This window comes from Coregonus clupeaformis, chromosome 21, assembly GCF_020615455.1.
Source record: "Coregonus clupeaformis isolate EN_2021a chromosome 21, ASM2061545v1, whole genome shotgun sequence".
NCBI classification, from domain to species: Eukaryota; Metazoa; Chordata; class Actinopteri; order Salmoniformes; family Salmonidae; genus Coregonus; species Coregonus clupeaformis.
Window position 1 is genome coordinate 57768302 of NC_059212.1, and position 22869 is coordinate 57791170.

Here is a 22869-nt window from a genome sequence, read left to right on the forward strand (position 1 = left end):
GTTGCACAATATTGTACCGGCTCAGTGAGAGGCTTGCGATGCTCGAACGTAAAATTAAGTTTTAGTTCTAATTTCAAGATTTCGCGCACGCACAAGAGCAATATATGTACCAGTAACGTTAAATTAGTTTTATTAGCTAATCCTAGCCTTTCGGAAGTACCTGGGGCCATTTCACCCATATAGGTTTACTTTCACGCAAGCCTACATCTGAAAACAGACATGATGAGAGACATTGCATGAGATTAAGAGGATCTACTTCAAGGTAGGTAGCAAGTTAATTTAGTGTAACGCTTCATAGCCTTTCATGCTGGCGCTAGCTTGGTGGTACCTAGCTAGCTAACTTTGACCTAGCTACAGTAGCTAGCTAACGTTAGTGGAACTACACGTTTGGCTAAAGTTATCTAGCTACTGTTAGCTAGCTAACGCTAGATAGACAAGACATTTACATTTTAGTCATTTAGCAGACGCTCTTATCCAGAGTTTATAGTGAGTGCATACATTTTTCATACTGGCCCTCCGTGGGAATCGAACCCACAACCCTGGCGTTGCAAGCGCCATGCTCTACCAACTGAGCTACAGACAAACATATTGTGCTCTGTTTTAACTAACTTCGCTATAATTTTAGTTAATGTAATAGATTCGCGTTTTCACTATGAATCACAAAGCTGGCTAGCCTAGTTGAAACTTAGCTGGAGTTAGCACAGGTGAGCTAGCTGGCTAGGATCAGTAGTTACCCTAGCTAGCTAGCAAGTAGGCAATATAGCACTAACTAGCTAACTTAGCTAGCTAATCATTCTATCATACATAACGTTACCTAAGTAGCCAACTATCTAATTTACCAATCGTTACATTCGTCATTGTTTGCTAACTAACCAGTGTGAATAAAAGCGGGTTGAACTAACTAGCTACCTCGCTAACGACGTTACCAGCAACCGTTAGCTAGCTAACTGGTAACAGCTTGTTGGCAACATAACCGGGCCACATCATCACTTGCTGATTTAGGCAAACTTTTAAAGCTAATAGGTATGTAGCGAGCTAACGTTAGTTACTTTTATAAATTGAGACTAACTTTGATATGGCAAGGTTTGCTATACAAAATGTATATTCAAGATAAAAAGGAATAGTTAGTCTAACATTTTTATTTCCTGGCAAGTTTATTCTAGCTAACTAACATACTGTATCACTGAAATAGCTACATTTTAAATAGCTAGAAAAGTTAGTCCTGTCATGATAAATATATAGCTAGTTGAAACTGGCTAACTCACTTTACCAGTGGGTGGCGCAATTTCACTATCAACACATTATTTTAATAAACAGCCTCTGGATTTGACAGTATATGATACAGATAAATGATATAAATAGGCTAGAATTTGTATTTGTTTAGGTACGAAATAAAAGTTATGTAGACCTGTGTCTAGACTTAACAATCTTGGAGACAGGCCCTTTGTTGACGTAATTCATTGTAATTTAAAAGATCACATATGGTAACTGCAAACAGTGACAGACAGGCATTACTTTATTTTTTACCTTTGAAAGAGAATCCCAGTCATTTGATTACTGCTTCGACAAATAAATGTATTTTCTATGTTATAATAGGAATTTCCAGGTGAACAAAAAGGAGAGCAATCGTTGGTTTAGTCAATTAAAAATCTATCCGTTTTATTACAAGTTGTAAAAGGGAGACACCATCCAGCCAAGAAGGAGAGAAAATGTCTAACTGGGGCATTTATATCCTAATCAGACAGCACCAAATGTTCTGTAAACACCAGCCCGAGAGTCTTGTAGGAAGTCAAAACAAAAAGGCAATGACTGTCAACTGCTACAGAATCACGGCGTTCACAGGATGTCATCAATACAAATACAACAGTGAATAATCAGTGTGTCCTTGGTCCTTGTACATCCAGTCTGGGGTCAACCACTATCAACAGATATGAGAATAATCCATAACATTCAGTATCAAGTCTAGTGACCATCAACCCGCACGTTGAGTATCACAAACACTGGAAATCATGTGTTTTACAGATGGGGGAAATGTATAAATATGCTAAACATTGTATTAATAACCCTCAACTGAATATCAATTTAGTACATTTTTTTATAGGATTTTAAAATATTCAATCTACCTCAGTGAAGCCACTCAACATTTACATTCAGCAGACCCTCCCATCCAGAGCGACCCACAGGAGCAACCAAGGTCACAAGGACAGAGCCCCCACCCAGTCGAATCGGGGACCCGAACCAACAACCTCTCGGCCACCGGCCCTAGCTCCCAACAGCCAGGCCACCAACCATCTAAGATCACCTTACAGTTCCCCTTGAGAACTAGTTAGGGAGCCAATAAAACTACTGAAACCGTTCATGTTTGAACCAATCGTTTGCCCCAGTTCAAAGAGTTCATTCTCGTAGCAGTAACAACACAGATATGCCGCCTGAAACACAACAGCTAGAGGGACGGCGGGGCGGTGACATAAACTGGTGTGAGTCTGGATGCAGCCAGATAATGGCTAGAGAGTATGTGTGTTGTAGAGAGATGGTGGCTGTATTACACCCAGTCAGAGGTTCCTGTCAGTCTGTCTGGATGGCGATATATGTATTGGACGTGTCACTAATCCTTATGAAGGACTTCCTGGCAGAAGAGGTTACTCGACCAGTCAGTAGCCGATATGCCAGTGAAATAATTGCTGAAATGTTGCTTGATTATAAATTGTTTAAAGTTAATATCAGTAGTGGGTAGGTGCTCAATATATAGAATCAGTATCCTAGAATGATTTTTATCACCAGCGCTGTTTGGCGCGATGGTAAGACATTTACCTTTTGATTAGACGACCGGAGTTCGAATCACAGACAGCATCATGATTCACAAAATGTCATTCTAACCAATAATGGGGCGTGCTCATTATAAATACATTGTGATTTAGTTTCGGTATCAGACTAACGTTTCTTATGATTTTGTTTGCAGAGCATACAGGCTGGCAGTTTATCGCCAGTTCATCCTATGGGCACAAGGGAGAATTGGACGAGGTGTACGAGGTCTCATCCCTGCGTGTGTCGTTTCTTCCATAACATGCTGACACACCGCACGCGTTGTATGCGCAAGCGTTGCAAAATAAATGTACCATACATGTTATTCAATCATTGCACCCACACTGCTCGCTCTCGTCAACGAGCGTCTGCGTGGCCAGGCGCTAAAAAATAACTATTATATTTGTGACGCGCTGCAAGTGCCTCTCCCATCATTTACCCACGTGGGTGATTGAAAGATTAACTGAGGTCTATGCTCCAGTCCAGTTGGTTGTGGTAATCCACCATAAAGTTGGTTGCCAACCGCCATATAAAGTCAGAAGAAGAAGCCGGAAGGAGGAGAGATTACTAGAAAACAAACTTTTACCGTTTTATCTGTAGATGAATTGTCGGAGTAGAGGACCTTTTGCATTTCAGGTAAAATAACAACGCAATGTTTATATCCCAGGACAAATTAGCTAGCAACACAAGCTAGCTAGCTAAATTGCCATAAATGTTTAATGCTTTTCGACCTATTACAAAAGCCCTTTTTACAACAAAATAATAACCACAGTGGTTATAGAGGGTGCAACAGTTTAACACCTCAGGAGCAAATGTCAGTTGGCTTTTCATAGCTGAGAATTCATAGCTTGAGAGAGAGAGAGAGAGAGAGAGAGAGAGAGTCGAAACAGCAGGACCGGAACAAGGTAGCACATCTGTTGAAACGGGTTAAAACAAAACTGGAAAAACAAGTCCACTCCGATTCCCTTTATGGATGGGTGTATCTTTGAATTCGCTGTTGAATGGCCTGCTCCTTCTCCTTCTCCATTTTCAGAACACCAGCCCGCGCCCCCAAAGTGATTGATAGTCTATCTTGGCTCGTGCTGTGATGATTGTGATTCTGAGCTCTCAGGTTCATACAGCGAGTTATGGTCTTCACTGATCTCACTCTCCGTCAGCTCCATCTGTGGCGTATAGGGGCAGGACTCGGTTGTATACTGATGGGCCTTATGTAGCTCAGTTGGTAGAGCATGGCGCTTGCAACGCCAGGGTTGTGGGTTCGTTTCCCACAGGGGGCCAGTATGAAAATGTATGCACTCAATAACTGTAAGTCGCTCTGGATAAGAGCGTCTACTAAATGACTTAAATGTAAAATGTGAGCGCAATCTAGCTGGGCCCCGAGCTGTTTAGTGATGGTCCCAGTGGACCTCTTCTCCACCTCAGCACAGGAACACTCTGGCACCCAGGGGTCAGTTTGGCATGCTGTACTAACCGTTCTTTCCTGTTGGGAGAAAACAATTAAAACATATATTAGGCTATAGTTATATTATATAATTACTGCATATACTGTATTGTCCATTTGATATCCAAAATGGCCTCAGGGATGACAGTTTAATGGAAACATGCAACAATAGTAAGCCTATCATGTTACAGTCAAAAGGCTATATATAGCCTATTATTGAACATGCAACTCCTTTAATGAAGCAGCTAATAAAACGTCATTTTCAAAAATGTTTCCGAATGCAATTCGAGGAAAACACAGTTCTAAACTGCGCACCTAATGCGAGCAGTTCCATATGTGACAGAGATGAAAATCTCAAGTTAGAAATGTAGAAAGAGGGAGAATCTAATAGCAACTACTATGATGGGTTGATAATGACTAGGATTGTGCCTTTTGGCTTCTGGACGACGAAATAAAGTTGAAATGAAAACCAGTAGAACAGGAAAGAAATGCTGGTTAATGGCATGAGGAAGTCTTTATAAAATAATTGCCTCCACGTTTCTATGGATGGATTTTCGTAAGGCTACTTTGAAGCAAGGTAAGACATGCCTCATTATTTGAAGTAAAGTAAAACGTACAGGTTTCAAACAATTATACAGCCTCAAGGTCACATTGCAAAGTGGTGGTTGACGCGCTGATAGTCAACGGTAGGCAGGCTATATATAGCCTATGCATTTGAATGGCGAATGGGAGGCGCGCTTTACGAGTTGAGATTGAGAGATAAAAATAGCTCCTTTTTAATCGTGGCCACCAAAGTTTTAAACACGCGATTGTATTTACAATTGTTAGTTGTTGTGCAATGACTGAGTTTACAAAAGCAGGTTTCACTCCAGTAGCCTACAGGCTTTTGAGGAGCTACTCTTGCGTTGTCTGACAGGTGGTAGGTAGGCTATAGACTCTGTATGCTGTGCGCGTGTGATAAGATACATGATGACTAACGAAAATACGCACGCGCCAATTTAATTCCACATATTTATGCAAATTGACCTATATACCGATAAACATGACGGGTCAAATGTATTCTCAGCGGCTAACCAATTAACTGTTAACATCCCTACCCCCCAAGACATGCTAACCTCTCACAATTACAATAACATTTTGGGAGGGTATGATATTTATGCCTCTAACTTTCTCACTCAGCATTATTAACTATTAATTCAGGACAATCCGTAATCATGGTAGCATCTACATTTAATGTAGAAGTGTTTAGAAACATATTCCTATTTACAATAAAATTGACTTCAAATTGACAATACATTATTTACCATTCATTTCTTTTGGGCCACAATTAATCTGGAACACAACCAAAACAAACAGCAAATGCATCCAACAAGTTTGTAGAGTCACAAACTTGATGTAGTCATTGCATGCAAGTAATACAAAATACCAAACTTTTGACTACTTTAATACACATATAAGTGAGTTTGGCCCAATACGTTTGGTCCCCTAAAATGGATGGAGAATGGCGGTGGCAATGCAAATAGTGTCTATGTGTCTATGTGGTGTACTCTGCTCGGACCAGGATGTATAAGAGGATGTAAACAGACAGCAGGTGAATGGGTCCAAAAATCAATCGTTTTTTTCTGGTTGCTTATCAAAGATAGTTGACTAACTCATTGATCCTGCTTTGTAGTATACCCCTCAGGTTGTATCGTTGCACCATTCCACCCCGTGCCTCAAACCTGGTAAAATAAGGGTTAAAAAAATAGTTTCAAACACTTGAGGGGGAAAAAAATCTCAATCAGACGTGGCAGCTTCGTGACTTGACTATGATAGTTGCACAAAGGAAGGCCAAGGACCAATAGATAGACACCCTGCAAATGGCAGCGAGTCGGGGAGGTACTGATGTTTTTACTTTGTTCTTTTATGAGTAAGATTTATTATTATAACCTTAGTAATAAAAACAATAATATTAGGGACGGATACAATTAAAACATTTGACACATTGAATTATCAACGGTCACATTGAATCATGATGCGGGCACTGGCGATGTATGTGTATGTTGAATTGTAAAAAAGAAAGTTATTTTACAAAATAAATGAATCAACAACAGTCTGATGTATTGCACCATAATGCTTTAGCTTGCATTAATTTGCACCGTAAGTCCCTAGATGGTTTTTAAAATGGTGAAAAAGAAAATACAAGAAAAAATAATTAATTCAAACAATGAACAAACAAATCACTTTCTTTGACAAAGAAATTACTCCTGTAATCTCGGGTTATCATTTATGCCAGGCAGGTGCCAGAACACAAAGTGAGCACGAGGGTGCGGTGACCTGGGGGGCTCCGAGGTTTCCCAACACATGAGAACATTTTTGACTAATTCAGCAGTGCAGTAGACAAATCAAATGTCTACTATGGTGCTACTATGGTTCTGAAATGGACAGCACTTTCTAAGATGCTGATTATTTCAATGCATTTTAAACATCGCATGCAGAACACCCATAGGAATATTAGAATATTACAGCTTACCCATACGCATAAATATGAGGCCAAGCCTGAAAAGCCAGAATTTAAATTTAAATATACAATAATAGCCTATAGACTACTGCATATTATGTACAGCAGCGCAACATAAAAAAGGCCATAGAGCTAAGATGTCTTTGGTACATAATTGGTCTACTGCAAAATCAAACAAACTAATCAGCTTTGAGTGTGGGCTGTATTATGCATACTGTGTATGAACTGGTTAGCTTATGCTACGCTCCAAACTTTCTATCCAATCATTGATTGTGCAGGGTGGCTTACAGAATAGTTAGCTGACATAAAGTGCGTTCAGAAAGTATTCAGACCCCTTCACTTTTTCCACATTTTGTTACAGCCTTATTCTAAAATGGATTTGATTATTTTTTCCCCTCATCAATCTACACGCAATACCCCATAACGACATAGCGAAAACAGGTTTTTAGACATTTTTGCAAATACATTAAAATCGGAATACCTTATTCAGACCCTTTGCTATGAGACTTGAAATTGAGCTCAGGTGCATCCTGTTTCCATTGATCATCCTTGATATTTCTACAACTTGATTGGAGTACACCTGTGGTAAATTCAATTGATTGAACATGATTTGGAAATGCACGAACCTGTCTATATAAGGTCCCACAGTTGACAGTGCATGTCAGAGCAAAAACCAAGCCATGAGGTCGAAGGAATTGTCCGTAGAGCACCGAGACAGGATTGTGTTGAGGCACAGATCTGGGCTCTGTCTGAGCTCTACTCCTATTTGCCATATCTTCAATTTAAGCCTACTAGAAAGTGTGTACCCTCAGGCCTGGAGGGAAGCAAAAGTCATTCCGCTACCTAAGAATAGTAAAGCCCCATTTACTGGCTCAAATAGCCGACCATTCAGCCTGTTACCAACCCTTAGTAAACTTTTGGAAACAATTGTTTGACCAGATACAATGCTATTTTACAGTAAACAAATTGACAACAGACTTTCAGCACGCTTATAGGGAAGGACATTCAACAAGCACAGCACTTACACAAATGACTAATTGGCTGAGAGAAATTGATGCAAAAAAGATTGTGGGGATGTTTTGTTAGGCTTCAGTGCGGCTTTTGACATTATCGATTATAGTCTGCTACTGGAAAAACACGTGTTATGGCTTTACATCCCCTGCTATATTGTGGCTAAAGAGTTAGCTGTATAGGCCCCTTACTTTTTCAATCTTTACTAACGACGTGGCACTGGCTTTGAGTAAAGCCAGTGTGTCTATGTATGCGGATGACTCAACACTATACACGTCAGCTACTACAGCGACTGAAATGACTGCAACACTTAACAAAGAGCTGCAGTTTGTTTCAGGATGGGTGGCAAGGAATAAGTTAGTCCTAAATATTTCAAAAACTAAAAGCATTGTATTTGGGACAAATCATTCACTAAACCCTAAACCTCAACTAAATCTTGTAATGAATAATGTGGAAATTGAGCAAGTTAAGGTGACTAAACTGCTTGGAGTATCTGTGGATTGTAAACTATCATGATCAAAACATATTGATACAACAGTAGCTAAGTTGGAGAGAAATCTGTCCATAATAAAGCGCTGCTCTGCCTTCTTAACAACACTATCAACAAGGCAGGTCCTACATGCCCTAGTTTTGTCGAACCTGGACTAATATTCAGTAGTGTGGTCAGGTGCCACAAAGAGAGACTTAGGAAAATTGCAATTGGCTCAGAACAGGGTAGCACGGCTGGCCCTTTGATGTACACAGAGCTAACATTAATAATATGCATGTCAATCTCTCCTGGCTCAAAGTGGAGGAGAGATTGACTTCATCACTACTTGTTTTTGTGAGAGGTATTGACATGTTGAATGCACCGAGCTGTCTGTTTGAACTACTGGCACACAGCTCAGACACACATGCATACCCCACAAGACATGCCACCAGAGGTCTCTTCACAGTCCCCAAGTCCAGAACAGACTATGGGAGGTGCACAGTACTACATAGAGCCATGACTACATGGAGCTCTATTCCACATCAAGTAACTCATGCAAGCAGTAAAATATGATTTAAAAAACTGATAAAAATAAACCTTATGGAACAGTGGGGACTGTGAAGCAACACAAACATAGGCACAGACACATGCATACACACACACGATAACATACGCACTATACACACGTACACCAGGATTTAGTGTTGTAGATATGTGGTTGTAGAGTAGGGGCCTGAGGGCACACACTTAATGTGTTGTGAAATCTGTTGTGAATGTATTGTAATGTTTTACAATTGTATAACTGCCTTAATTTTGCTGGACCCCAGGAAGAATGGGGATCCATAATAAATACAAGTACGGACAATTCCTTAGACCTCATGGCTTGGTTTCTGCTCTGACATGCACTGTCAACTGTGGGACCTTTATATAAACGTCTACTAAATGACGTAAATGTAAATATAGACAGGTGTGTGCCTTTCAAAATCATGTCCCGAGTGGTCTAAGGCACTGCATCGTAGTGCTAGCTGTGCCAATAGAGATCCTGGTTCGAATCCAGGCTCTGTCGTAGCCGGCCGCGACCGGGAAACCCATGGGGCGGCGCACAATTGGCCCAGCGTCGTCTAGGGTAGGGGAGGGAATGGCCGGCAGGGATGTAGCTCAGTTGGTAAAAAAAAAAATGTATGCACTCACTAACTGTAAGTCGCTCTGGATAAGAGCGTCTGCTAAATTACTAAAATGTAAATGTAATTGAATTTACCACAGGTGGACTCCAATCAAGTTGTAGAAACATCTCAAGGATGATCAATAGAAACAGGATGCACCTGAGCTCAATTTTGAGTCTCATAGCAAAGGGTCTGAATTCTTATGTAAATAAGATATTAAAATAAAAATATATATACGTTTGGAAAAATGTCTAAACCTGTTTTCACTTCGTCATTATGGGGTATTGTGTGTAGATTGATGAGGATTTTTATTTAGTAAAAGTGAAGGGGTCTGAATCCTTTCCGAATGCACTTTTAGTGCATTTTTATTTGATTTTCAATAGTAATGGGAATATTTTATATTTGTATTAATAGGCTGACATATTACCTTTTTAACTACAGAATATTTCACCACTGTTTGTTTCCATTTCCTCAATTCAACCGCAAATAATGTCCCATCTAAGCATAGTCTGCCTATAATTATATAAGGGAAATTAAACTAATGGGCATATTAAAGAACTTGATGCAGTGCAACGCTGGAGTGATGGAAAGAGAGTTGAAGGCTCATGTCTATAAGAACAGAGATCGGGGGAGAGAGAGGCTAGGCTACAGGTGCGTTTCTCTCTCACCATAGCAACGGCCACTCAAAACAGGCTACAATGCGTAAAACCATAAGCCCGTGAACGGTCTGGCTCGAATCAGTTGGGTTGAAAATCTCAGTTTTTAAGAATAATTAAGGAGCAGTCAACCTAATTTAACTTTGATCGTTTTTTTTATTCCAATTTTTTATTGCAAAGTGAAAATAATTGTTCATGCCACGAGAAGTAACTGATTCTGGCAAGTAGGTTCCGGAAAGCAGCAGTCCAAAACTGAGAGATGCCAGATCCTGATCCGGCTCAAATTAAGCACTGATGCCAACCCTGTTCCTCGTACTGTCCTGTAGGTTTTTGCTCCAACCCCAGTTGTGGAACCTGATTCAGCCCTGAGCTACGCCTATTTCTCAAGTGATGTTTTGGACGTGCAGGTAGTAGGTCTTCCAGCGCAAATGGAAAGAAATCTATTATTAGGCATGGAAGGAACAATTGAACAATAGAACGATGGAAGGGAGTAGTAGGGCCAGGACTAACGTGGGCGGCGTACTGCCTCACGGGTTCTGTCGCAACATGAGGTGACGTCTAGCCTTTTTTCTCAAGTATCATGACGTTGCATAAGAGAAGTATCCATAATCATTCTGGTGCTAGCTACAACTAACCCAGTCATTTCCTTTGCGGGTGTAGCCTATTTCATGAATGGTTTCATTCTGGCCCACCTTTCACACTGTGTGTTCAGAGCTGACGTGTTTCTTGTTTACTGGAACCATTTGGGTGTATCAATCCACATCCAGTGTGTCAAAAGCCCACGCTGAATTAAGTCCTATGTCATGCCTGGAACTCAACTATTATTACTAAGTATCTGTCTATTGTGTTTATCTTACAATAATAATAATAATAATAATAATAATGATGATGATGATTAGCCTAAGTATCTGTGACTGACTGTAATTAGGCCTATGCTGTTCTTGGAACAAGTCTACTAAAAAGATTTGTAAGTAGTTCAAGCCTGGGGTGACAGACCACGTGGTACAATAACCAGCTACGTGCTATCTCGCTAGAAGTGGGCTATGGCTAAAGAGAGTGGAGTCCATGCTAGGTTGATGGTACCTCCTTTTAATTGTGTTTCACTGTCTTTAGCACCTTTTTTTTTTAGAGGGGAAGACTGCACTGTGAGTTGATACTTTTGTCATTCTATTTAGCTTGGGGGTGACAACAGGGTGTGACTCAGGGTAACAACAGAAAGCTGGGTTTGCAACATCAGGAAAAAAAGACTTCATTAGTCCATATATGGTTATTGGCCTCACATTTCCTATTAATCATTGAGTTATCTGGGTTTTTGAGATAATAGTCAGTCTGTAATATCATAATGGGCCTTGGCTGTGAGAGGCCTAGATGCAGGAAGCATCAAACGTTCCCTCTCGCCCAGCAGCCAATCAGGGCTCTGAGTCAGATGAGGAGGGAAGTACCCCCCCCCCCCACCCTCTTTACTCTCTCTCTCTCTCTCGACAGGCTGCTGCTTGCTTTGTCGGCTCGGAGGAAGCTAGCCTTTTGCAGTGAGCTTTTCAAATGATCAGAAGGGAAGGGAAGAGACCGAAGAAAGGAGGAGAGGAGAAGGCTAGAGAGAGAGGGAGCTCTGAAAGGGAGAGGAGTGGATTACAGAGTGGGCTGACAATGCGTCCAGGGCCTGTAGGCAGAAACCCTCATGTGAGTCGAGGTGGCTTTTCTCCTCCTTTTTCCCTCCTCGCATGCTGCTGCTTCACTTCGCTCAGAGTAGGAAGCAGCCCCGGTCTTGTGACACTTCACTGGAAACAAGGGCAGTGTGTGTCCGAGTGATTCTGGCTCTAAGGCTGCGTTTAGACAGGCAGACAATTTTGGATATTTTTTTCCAATAATTGGTCTTTTGACCAATCATCAGATCTTTTTCAGAGCTGATCTGAAAGGACCAATTAGTGAATACAATTATCAGAATTGGGATGCCTATGTAAACGCAGCCAAAGGACCCAGTGCAGGGCAGAAAATGCATGGCTAGCATGTTAGCTTTTCAGCCAGCAGGCTATGTCTGTGAAGAAATGTGTGTGTGTGTGTGTGTCAGTGGAGAGGCTGCTGAGGGGAAGCCGGCTCATAATAATGGCTGGAACAGAGTTATTGGAATGGCATCAAACCATGTGTTGTTTGTATTTGATACCATTCCCCCCATACCATTCCAGCCATTACCACAAGTCCGTCCTTCCCAATTAAGGTGCCACCGACCTCCTGTGGTGTGTGTGTGAGACGGGAAGAGAGAAAGGCAGAGAAGGGAGGGGCAGACGAGAGAGCAAGGAGTGGATGGATTGTTGTGATGAATGCATGGACTGTCTGTCTGAATGCATGGACTGTCTGTCTGAATGCATGTACTGTCTGTCTGAATGCATGGACTGTCTGTGCCCAATTTTGCTCTTTTCTTTTGTTATTCAACAAACCAAATGATAGATTTCATTTCATGTTGCAGTTGAATGGGATTTTAGGTGCCTCTTGTATGGCCGTGATCAAACTGTACTGTGGGTAGTTGGCCAATGTTTGTTCATTGAAAAATGCAAAGGTTTCTCTTCTGGTCAATAGTGTAGCCTAATCATTTTCAATACTTCTTATATGGCTTTGAGAATATGTGAATGTGACATGTTCAATTGAGGCATTGTCTTTCATCACTTCACACACATTGAATGAAATTTGTTTCAATTTCCAAGATTACATACTACAATGTTCGGTTGTAGGCTAATACATGAGGCCAACTGGTGGTTCTCAGAAAGCTTTGACTCCTTATGTTAAGAATGTCACAACATTTGGGTCACTAGCTATATCTTTTTATGATAGTCAGAGTGGTTCACAGACTATACCTTGATATCCCAGGTTTATTGGGGAAAGGTCAGCTAGGTGTCTTGGGTATTTGTAGTTGTTTGGATGCTGTGATGGTGCCTGAATGTAGGCTTACTGTCTTGATCTGTACTACATTCGTTATTTTTTAACTGGGTGTCATTGAAAGCTAGACTTTTATTTTTATGAGAAGCCTCAAAACTATACTTTAGTGAGCAGCCTTGATTTAGCCTGTCCTGGATTTAAAAATGAATTTTTAGTGGAGAAGGCTTCATCTGGGTCTGGGAAACCAAACTTAAATCTGTTTTACATTGAATGACTTATTATCATCGTCGATCATCTGCTCCGAAGTTGAAACCTCAAAGTTGATTACTTCAGGACAATGTCTGGCACACTCATTTGAACCACCTCCAGGAACATCCAGGCTGGGTTATTTGTTGAAGCTTCTGTCAATATTAGCCTGTAGAACACCCTAACTTTTGCAGTTGTGTTCTTTTGGCAGCTGTTGTTTTAGGAGTCTGTTTGCCTGGGCGTTGGTACATCTGCATTGGTACACTGCCGCTGTGCTTGTAGTCAATTATTACTTAAAAGCTAGTGGAAGACCTCTCAATGTTCTCTAGTCTCAGTTCTATTGAAGGGGTGATAGTTTGTAACATTACAAACTATCTTATCGAGGGTTAGCCTATACTGTGTAAATATTTGCCTATGAAATGTCTCGATGTGGTGTCAGTGATGATTATTTATTTAATTACTTTTTTGGCTCTGTTGAATTTGATTTTAGAGTTTGACCAATCTTGAATATACAGCGTAGGCTATATCAAGACTTTACTTCGTTGATATACCACTGAAGTAGATTCATAATATGTTCATTGCAGAAACATTCTGTAATAGTAGGAAAATAAAATCCTCTAAGGCTGTCGAAGGACTCCTGGTAATTGATAATGACGAGGGATCAGGACGGCTTCTAGAGTATGAGATGTTTAATTGACAAAGACAAGCAGAGACGTGACAGGCGTCGAAGCATGACAGGGCACCCGGGAGAAAACTACTAGAGATCTCAAGTACATTTTCTCAAAGCCTTTTTTTTTTTAATACCTGGTTTTGTGTCATGTGCCTTACAATAATTGGTTACAGTAAGCAAATTCAACATATCACAACAATTTGATTGTAGAGTTTCAATAAACCAGTAGACCGTATCAGGCTAAGCTTCCAGGTGACTAACTTGTTGACATGAGACCACAGATACAAGTAGCTTGTTAGCGGCTGAGGTGTACAGCAGGGCCTTCTCTCTCGACCTTGGGAGGAAACCCTCCCTAACTTAGACTTAATGGATTCATACAAATATTTAATTAGTTTCAGAAACCACCAGCAGGATGACCCCATATTCTATGATAACAGAGAAAGTATTTTGGACATCACTGTCCATTTGAGCTTACAAACAAAACAGAGGCATATTTATATACAGTGCATTTGGAAAGTATTCAGACCCCTTGACTTTTTCCACATTTTGTTACATTACAGCCTTATTCTAAAATGGATTAAATTGTTTCTTTTCCTCATCAATCTACACATAATACCCCATAGTGCCAAAGCAAAAACAGGTTTTTAGGTTGTTGTTTTTTAATAAAAGAAACTGGTATCACATTTACATAAGTATTCAGACCCTTTACTCAGTACAGTATAATTTTACTGGGTGACTTTTACTTGAGTCATTTTCTATGAAGGTATCTTTACTTTTACTCAGGTATGACAATTGGGTACTTTTTCCATCACTGGTTGAGAATGACAAGTCATTGTGGTCGATTGCTAAATGTCTATTGCAAGTCACTATGACCCCGCCTCTGTCAAAGCCTTTATTACATTCAATGGCAGCGGGGGCACTAAACTCTGACCTATTACTTTTCCAGACCCTTCACTGTGCTCATTCAACATCATAGCTACGATTGGTTGTCGTCGGTAGCAGCCAATGATTGTTGAGAGAATCGTCAGACTTTGCCCTTCCATTCCATTTCAGAACAGGTGTCTGTCCCGAGGACAGGAATATATATAAGGCTAGTATTTGTTTATGAATTAGTTTTGTGATTTAGTTTTATTTGTACAGTTTTTGTTGTTGTTGTGTTTTTAATGCAACAGCGCCTGCATAACAGGAGAACCCATGTGAGTATTGTCCTGCATGGAGATACGATACGAGGTGTTACTGTTGTAGTGGAGATAAAGTGTCACAATTAGTAGGAACGCTGATCAAGGATCAGTTTTGCCTTTTTAGATTATAATGAATGTACAGGGGGGGTTCTGATCCGGGAGCAGGACTCCTAATCCGAGACGCTTTGTGAATACAGCCCCAGATCAGAGTTGTAGTCGGATCAGAGGGGCGTACTACAAAGCACGATCAGCAGGTTAGCCCGCTAACTTGGATAACAATCTAATCAATCCATACCAATTTCAAGCATATATTCCTAAATGTGAAGTTAATTCTGAACATTTTAAGTAAGTTAGCTGGTTAACTTATTGATCCTGCTTGGTGACATCCTCTTCTAGATAGTAGTAGTCCCTATCAGAGTTGTTGATAGGAGGAGCCTTGTAGGTTGATCAACAGCAGATCACCAGGCATAGTTAGTTGACACAGCAGACCATAGCCCTATACTATGAATCTGGTTTGAGAAGTTAGTGAGGAAACTTTGGCCAACTCGGAGATCAACTCGGGATAACCGGTGACATGAAAGTGGCTTTTTAGCTAGGTACATTTCTATGGCAACAAATCCTTCAGAACTAACCTTCTCCCGGGCAGGCTAACTCCGGGCTAACTCCATTTATCCTGAATGAAGTGTCCGAGCTGCGAGTTGAGGACCAATGAAATCAGATTCCCTCCCTCTCGCAAAGATTGTCATCATCCTTCATTTGAGAAAGATGGGCCTAAAACAAACGTGTATGTATACCAGCCACTGTGGCAGGTACAGTACCAGTAAAAAGTTAGATCTGGTTTTTTTTTGTATAATCCATTATTCCCTTTATGACGTTATATTATTTCTCTCTCTTGGCATGAGCAATTTCTTTCCCCATTTGAAATAGCCAAAAGCCTTATCTAATTTCATCAGTTCCCAGTAACTTCCAAACGTATTCATAACAAACACACGGTTCCAATATTTATCAGTAATTCCTGCCACTTTTTTTCTTAAATACTTAATTCTCTAGTAAAGTCTTATTCAGTTTCCAGTAACCTTTACCAACTTTTTTGTTGACAAACCATGTATATTTATCTTTATTGAAATCCCTTTGTGGTCTGTTAAAATCGATGGTTCAATTGACTGTATCAACCTTATCAGCCATATCTTCAGATATCAGCCAGAAATCAATACGGGATTGTATGGATTTATCTTTTGTACTCCATGTAAACATCTTCCTATATGGGTTCTTATGTCTCCAAATATCTAGAACAACTAACCTTAAACATATATTCCTTATCTCACAATCAGAGTTGCTATCCTTAGGCCTTCTAGATGATCATGTAATACTGTATTAAAATATCCACCCCATATTACTTTGGCAAATGGGAATGTAGACATCATTTGACCTATTTTTCTCTCAATGTCTCTAAATATAATAGTTACTTGACTTGTTATTGGTAGCGTAAGTATTCACAACGATGAATTGAATGTGGTTGACGTCTACCAATAGCATCATCCATCTCCCTGCATCATGTGCTTCATGACTCAGTATATGACCTTTTAAAATGGCGACACCTGTTGACCGATTGGTACCAAATGAAAGCCAAAAATCATTCCCCCGTGAACATTATTCCAAAACGCGGTATCTGTGGAACAGGCATGAGTTTCTTGAATGAAATAAAATAGACTTCCTTTATCAAAATATTACATATTCCTCTGGCATTAATAGTAAATGTTATTTTCTTTTTTCTATCACAGTGACTAGATGAATGATATGAAACATGTATAAGTTCACATGAAACGGGTTCTCACAAAATGAAACGTTCTTGCTAGTTGCAAATAAAAACAGTCCATTGCACCACGCAGGTGGTAGATCTAAAGTGATTTTTGTATTTTCCAATTGCAAATAAAATCAGACATTTGCGCATGCATTGGTCAAACAAATAGCCATCTAGCTAACATTAAGTGTCAGTGTGGATTTTCCTGCCCAAAAAAAAAGAACAAAAAAATCTAAAAACAAATAATGCTCTTTCCTCACAGCTACTGCATCATTTATTTTGCTATAAATCACAACCCGGTACTTGACTATTTTTATTAAATTCTCACACTGTAGTGGCCGAAGTGTGATCACGCGCCAAAGTGTCTGGTGAATTAGACATTCTTACCCACCAATGCCAAAATCTACCCGCGGGTGTTAATTTTAGGCCCTGACTGATGAAATATTTTATTACTCAAATGTTTTTTTTGTGTTAAATAATTATGTTAAAATACCTATCGCATTACACATTTAGTAATGACAGAATGCATTTGAAACTTCCCACACAACTTTTGTATGACTTAATACAATTATTTTATCAATACTTTGGGGGAAAAAGACGTCATTAACAATACATAATACAATAACACTTCTAACAGCCTATTTCACACCATATCCTGCTGAATTTGCAAGAAAACTTTTCTTTCATTTTGATTTCGGCATTGAAACGATTAACACTTTAACAAACAATGCTGAAACACCAATCCATGGGTGAGTCAGTGCCACAAATGAAAATGTTCCACTGACTCGCCCATGGATTGATGTTTCAGCATTGTTTCAATGACGAGTTCAGCGTTCGACTAGCCACGTGGGCAATGAACGCGCCGTTACAAGCCCAGCTCAAGCAGGCTCAAGCAAGCGGCGGGTGCACGATCAATATCCGTAATACAGATATAGCCTGAGCTGGAATGTGAAGCTAACTGAAGCTGACTAGCTTTATAAAAACCTGAGGTAGATCTAGCTTGCTTCGTAGGATACCTCTCAGAGGAGCCAATGAAGTGTGTCAGTTATTGCTCAACCTTAAAGCTAAAACTCTTAGTTAAAACAATAACAAAGCGTTCACCTCTTCTCTGTTTTGGTAAAAAGCTGAGGGATGGGCCTGGCGAAATGTAGCCGCTCTCAGATTCATAGACCGAGCTATGGATTCGACTGACCCTCCGTGATATCAAAATGATAGTTTTAACCACGTTGAGGCTATACGGTGTTTGTTTCCATTGTTTACAAACAGAGTAAGCTTGTTTTATAGTTTGGTTTCTGATGAGGTATGACAGTTGAACTTAACTTATAAAATGCATCATGAGCTATGTTCTTCAAGAATCAATGGGTATATATAATTAATTTATAAGTCCAAAAACGGAACTTTAAAATATATCCACCATGCCACAACGGGATGAGGAGCCTCAGGCCACTCCTATAAACCTCACTGTTTTCAGCACGGCTTCTTTTGACTGCCATTCCAGTGTCTCAACTCTAAACACCATCTCTCTCGCTCTGCTCACCAGGAACTGTACTATCTGAGAATGCAGAGGACGAGAGAGAAGACTGACAAGATGGAGGAGAACAAAGCCAAGAGGAAGCTGCGGGTGTGCGTGGCGACGTGTAACCGGGCGGACTACTCCAAGCTGGCGCCCATCATGTTTGGCATCAAGGCCAACCCGGATGAGTTTGAGCTGGAGGTGGTTGTGCTGGGATCCCATCTCATTGATGATTATGGGTGAGTTTGAACTGAAGGTGGTTGTGCTGGAACTAGTCTTTCCTGATCCACTGAAAACACGACTATTTGAAAGTGTTTTTACAATGACAGTCATTGTTTATTTGCACGCTGAGGAAAAAGTGTTAATTGAGTAATCATGTCTCAAGTCTTTCCTGATTGCTTGACCTCCTGTCCCTAATGAGGACCACAATGGAAATAAGTCTAACTTTGTGTTTTGAACCATGACAATATTTTGTGTTCATTGTTCATTTCACTTAGTTGAATCAACTTTATGTATTTTTAATTTGTCAAAGAAAATGTATTCATTAAATGATTGGTTCGACCACCTGTCCTCCCTTAGCAACACGTTCCGGATGATCGAGCAGGATGACTTTGACATCGGCTCCAAGCTGCACACCATCGTGCGTGGGGAGGACGAGGCAGCCATGGTGGAGTCGGTGGGTCTGGCGCTGGTCAAGTTGCCAGATGTCCTCCACCGTCTCCGCCCTGACGTTCTGGTTGTCCACGGCGACCGCTTCGACGCCCTTGCCCTGGCAACAGCCGCCGCCCTGATGAACATTCGCATCCTGCACCTGGAGGGAGGAGAGGTGAGGGGATGGAGGAAGTGGTGTCATATATCTGAAGGTTCTTCAGGAAGTAGGGCATATCTGTTGGGCGCTGAATAGAACTAGATTAAAATATTGGTTGGCTCCCTCCACTTGTAGTTACCTGGTATTTGATGATCTAGGACGTTTTCTAACTGTCGTTTTTTTGTATTTTAGTTCATATTTACTGGGTAATTGCCATTTAACTATGTAATTACTGAGTTAATACATGGTTATTACCATGAAAAATTAACAAGAGGCTACCAAAAATACACAGAAGTACTGGAAACCAAAGAAGGCAACATAACAGAAAAAAAGATGGTCTTGGTTCAATATAAACAACTTTACTTGTTCCCTAAGGGCAATAGCAGTGCTTCAGACACGTACAACGAACCGCCACAGAGACAATAAACAGACTTTTATCCTGATGTCTGATCCTTCCTTCCTTTCCCATCCCAGGTAAGCGGCACCATCGACGACTCGATCCGTCACGCCATCTCCAAGCTGGCCCACTACCACGCCTGCTGCACCCGCACCGCCGAACAGCACCTCATCGCCATGTGTGAGGACCACACTCGCATCCTATTGGCCGGCTGCCCCTCCTACGACAAGCTGCTGGCTGCCCATCACCGTGACGACTACATGGACATCATCAGGAACTGGCTTGGTACGTATAGTAGTACCTAACCTTAACCTCTAAATCAGTGGCGTTCAAACTTTTTCAGCACGGAATGCAGTTTAATGCAGTATACCAGACTAATAGCCAGGTGCCAGGGCACAGAGTTTTTCCTGGTCAGGCAGGGAATAACAAGCTCTGCTGTCAGTGTCATGCATCATGCAACCAAACTAAGAGGGCTACAGTTTCTTCACAGCACCAGCTTTGAACTCCTATTTGAATATGCAGCAGATCTCTTGGTCGGAAATAGTACTGACCTTGATGGTCTAGTCAGCTACAGTTACCTGGACTGTGGACAGTGATTGCGTTTTGTTTTAGGTTTCATGGCCTGCAATTTATATCACCAAGGTGACAAGGCCGCTGTGTCTTTGTCATATAGTTACAACTAACACTGGCTGACATTACACCCAACATGAACCCACTAGCATTTCCAACACACAACACTTCAGAAACAGCCTGTGAAAAGTCTGTCAGCATCCCAACAACTTGTCTTCTCGGAATATAGGTAACGCACCCTAACGTGAAGTGTGAGTAGGCGGTGCCCTGGAGCGATTCCAAGCGACCTGATTGGTTGGAATGCGTGGAGGCTTGCGTAAAGCGTGATTGACAGGGCTGCAGGCCAATCAGGTTGAAAGGGCCAGCCTTTATTACAATGACACCTTTAGGACAGTGGCATAGTACATATACCACTATAGTATAGTGATATGGTACAGTAGCTAGTACCTTATCAAACGTGATATGATAAGAATGTGGTGACTTAAGTGTGCTCACAGGGTTAAAGCAGTTCATAGTTTAATGGGACTTTTAGCTAGTCCCTTCGGGGCAGAAAGAACGGTGGTACCAGAAGAATGTTGACTTCCCCCTGTTCAGAAAGTACTAGAATGCTGAGAGTGTTCTAAATGTCATCCACAGGGGACAATGTGAAGGAGCACGACTACATCGTGGCCCTGCAGCACCCGGTCACCACTGACATCAAGAACTCCATCAAGATCTACGAGCTGATGTTGGACGCCCTGATCTCCTTCAACAAGAGAACACTCGTCCTCTTCCCCAACATAGATGCAGGTCAGTGGGGATTCTCTATTTTTCGTCACCCTTTCCTTATTTCTCCTCTTTGCGCTGTCATATTGCGCAACCACACACACACACACACACACACACACACACACACACACACACACACACACACACACACACACACACACACATACATCATGGAGCAGGAGCTACAGTGTCAGCCCTCCCTTGGTCAGTAGTGTGAGAAAGCTGCTCTGTTGACGGTATCTGTTTAGGTCTTATACATGTTCCGCCTCTGTAATGTTTTTGGTTTCATCCTACCTGCTTCAGCAAGCGTCCCATCTCATGCAAACAGAATGTACAGTAAATGCCTAAGGCAATTTAGTGTCTAGGGCTGAATCCTTCAGTCTGTCTCATGCTTAGGGCTAGGACTGAAGGGTGTAGAACCTCCCCAGAAAGGATTAGAAACCAAGTGTACAGTACTTAAAATCCAACAAAACACTACTGCAAAACATGGAATGGCTGCAGTTGATTCAGTTGAATATCCAACTGTAGACTGTATAGGAGTCGGTTAAATTAGAAGACATCCCCCAGTCTTTTACGATCCGTCTTGTAACCCCTGACGATCCCATCTCCGTGACGACCCCAACAGGAAGTAAGGAGATGGTGCGTGTGATGAGGAAGAAAGGGGTGGAGCAGCACCCTAACTTCCGGGCGGTGAAGCACGTGCCCTTCGAGCAGTTCATCCAGCTGGTGTGTCATGCGGGGGCCATGATCGGCAACAGCAGCTGTGGCGTCAGAGAGGCCGGGGCCTTCGGGACCCCCGTCATCAACCTGGGCTCCCGGCAGACTGGGAGAGAGACAGGTAGGTGGGTCTACTAACGTTCCTGACCATTTACCAGGTGGTCTAGGATCATGGGCTTCATCTAAAACGGCACCCTATTCCCTATGTAGTGCACTAATACGGGTCCTGGTCAAAAGTAGTGCACTAAATGGGGAAATGGTGTGCCATTTTGGAGGCAGGCGTGGCCTCCATTTGGAGCAGGCTAGGGGGCCTACTTGTGGTTGCCAGTGTTACCTTTCACTATATATTTCCTGGCATAGTTCTTAATTGAAGGCTGTGCCAGGACTGTATGAGTATTTGGTGATTGCTTTGTTCTCATTGCCCTTGATGTTGGAGAAGTAATTTTTCTCCCAGCCCTCACATTATGAATGCTTATAGGATGTTGAGCTGTATTTTCTATTTCCAGGTGAAAACGTCCTCCATGTCCGAGACGCAGACACTCAGAATAAGATCTACCATGGCTTGGAGCTGCAGTTTGGGAAGAGATACCCCTGGTAAGCATCATTGCTTAACCTCTAGAAAAGGGACGCGCATTTCCACTCTCTGACGTAATCATGCTATAGTCTGCCAATTTGTTATTTTACATTTACATTTTAGTCATTTAGTAGACGCTCTTATCCAGAGCGACTTACAGGAGCAATTAGGGTTAAGTGCCTTGCTCAAGGGCATATCGACAGATTTTTCACCTAGTCGGCTCGGGGATTAGAACCAGCGACCTTTCGGGTACTGGCACAACGCTCTTAACCACTAAGCTACCTGCCGCCCTACCTGCCGTAATAAAGGCTTAGACAGAGGCGGGGTCAAAGTGACTTGCAATAGACATATAAGAAGTATTGAAAATGATTAGGCTACACTATTGACCAGAAGAGAAACCTTTGCATTTTTCAATGAACAAACATTGGCCAACTACCCACAGTACAGTTTGATCACAGCCATACAGCCAAGAGGCAACAAAAATCCCATTCAACTGCAACATGAAATGAAATCTTTATCATTTGGTTTGTTGAATAACAAAAGAAAAGAGCAAAATTGGGCACAGACAGTCCATGCATTCAGACAGACAGTCCATGCATTCAGACAGACAGTCCATGCATTCAGACAGACAGTCCATGCATTATGTAACAAAGATATCTATGCCTCATGTTTATTCCTCATGAGTGTAATAGGAATTTCCAGGTGATCAAA

At 41.4% G+C, this 22869-nt stretch overlaps 1 protein-coding gene across 6 annotated transcripts in view; it reads left to right on the forward strand.

Moving 5' to 3' along the window:
* gne (glucosamine (UDP-N-acetyl)-2-epimerase/N-acetylmannosamine kinase) overlaps positions 1–22869 on the forward strand; it is a 36367-nt gene continuing 13498 nt past the window's right edge. Inside the window, exons 1-8 of one of the 6 annotated variants that reach the window (XM_045206022.1) lie at positions 1–262; positions 11528–11722; positions 18352–18563; positions 18904–19150; positions 19607–19814; positions 20736–20888; positions 21493–21705; positions 22091–22178. In XM_045206022.1, the coding sequence (XP_045061957.1) occupies positions 11585–11722; positions 18352–18563; positions 18904–19150; positions 19607–19814; positions 20736–20888; positions 21493–21705; positions 22091–22178 (1259 nt within the window). In that variant the 5' untranslated portion in view covers positions 1–262; positions 11528–11584. The other 5 variants (XM_045206025.1, XM_045206023.1, XM_045206026.1 and 2 more) reach the window with 5 other exon arrangements.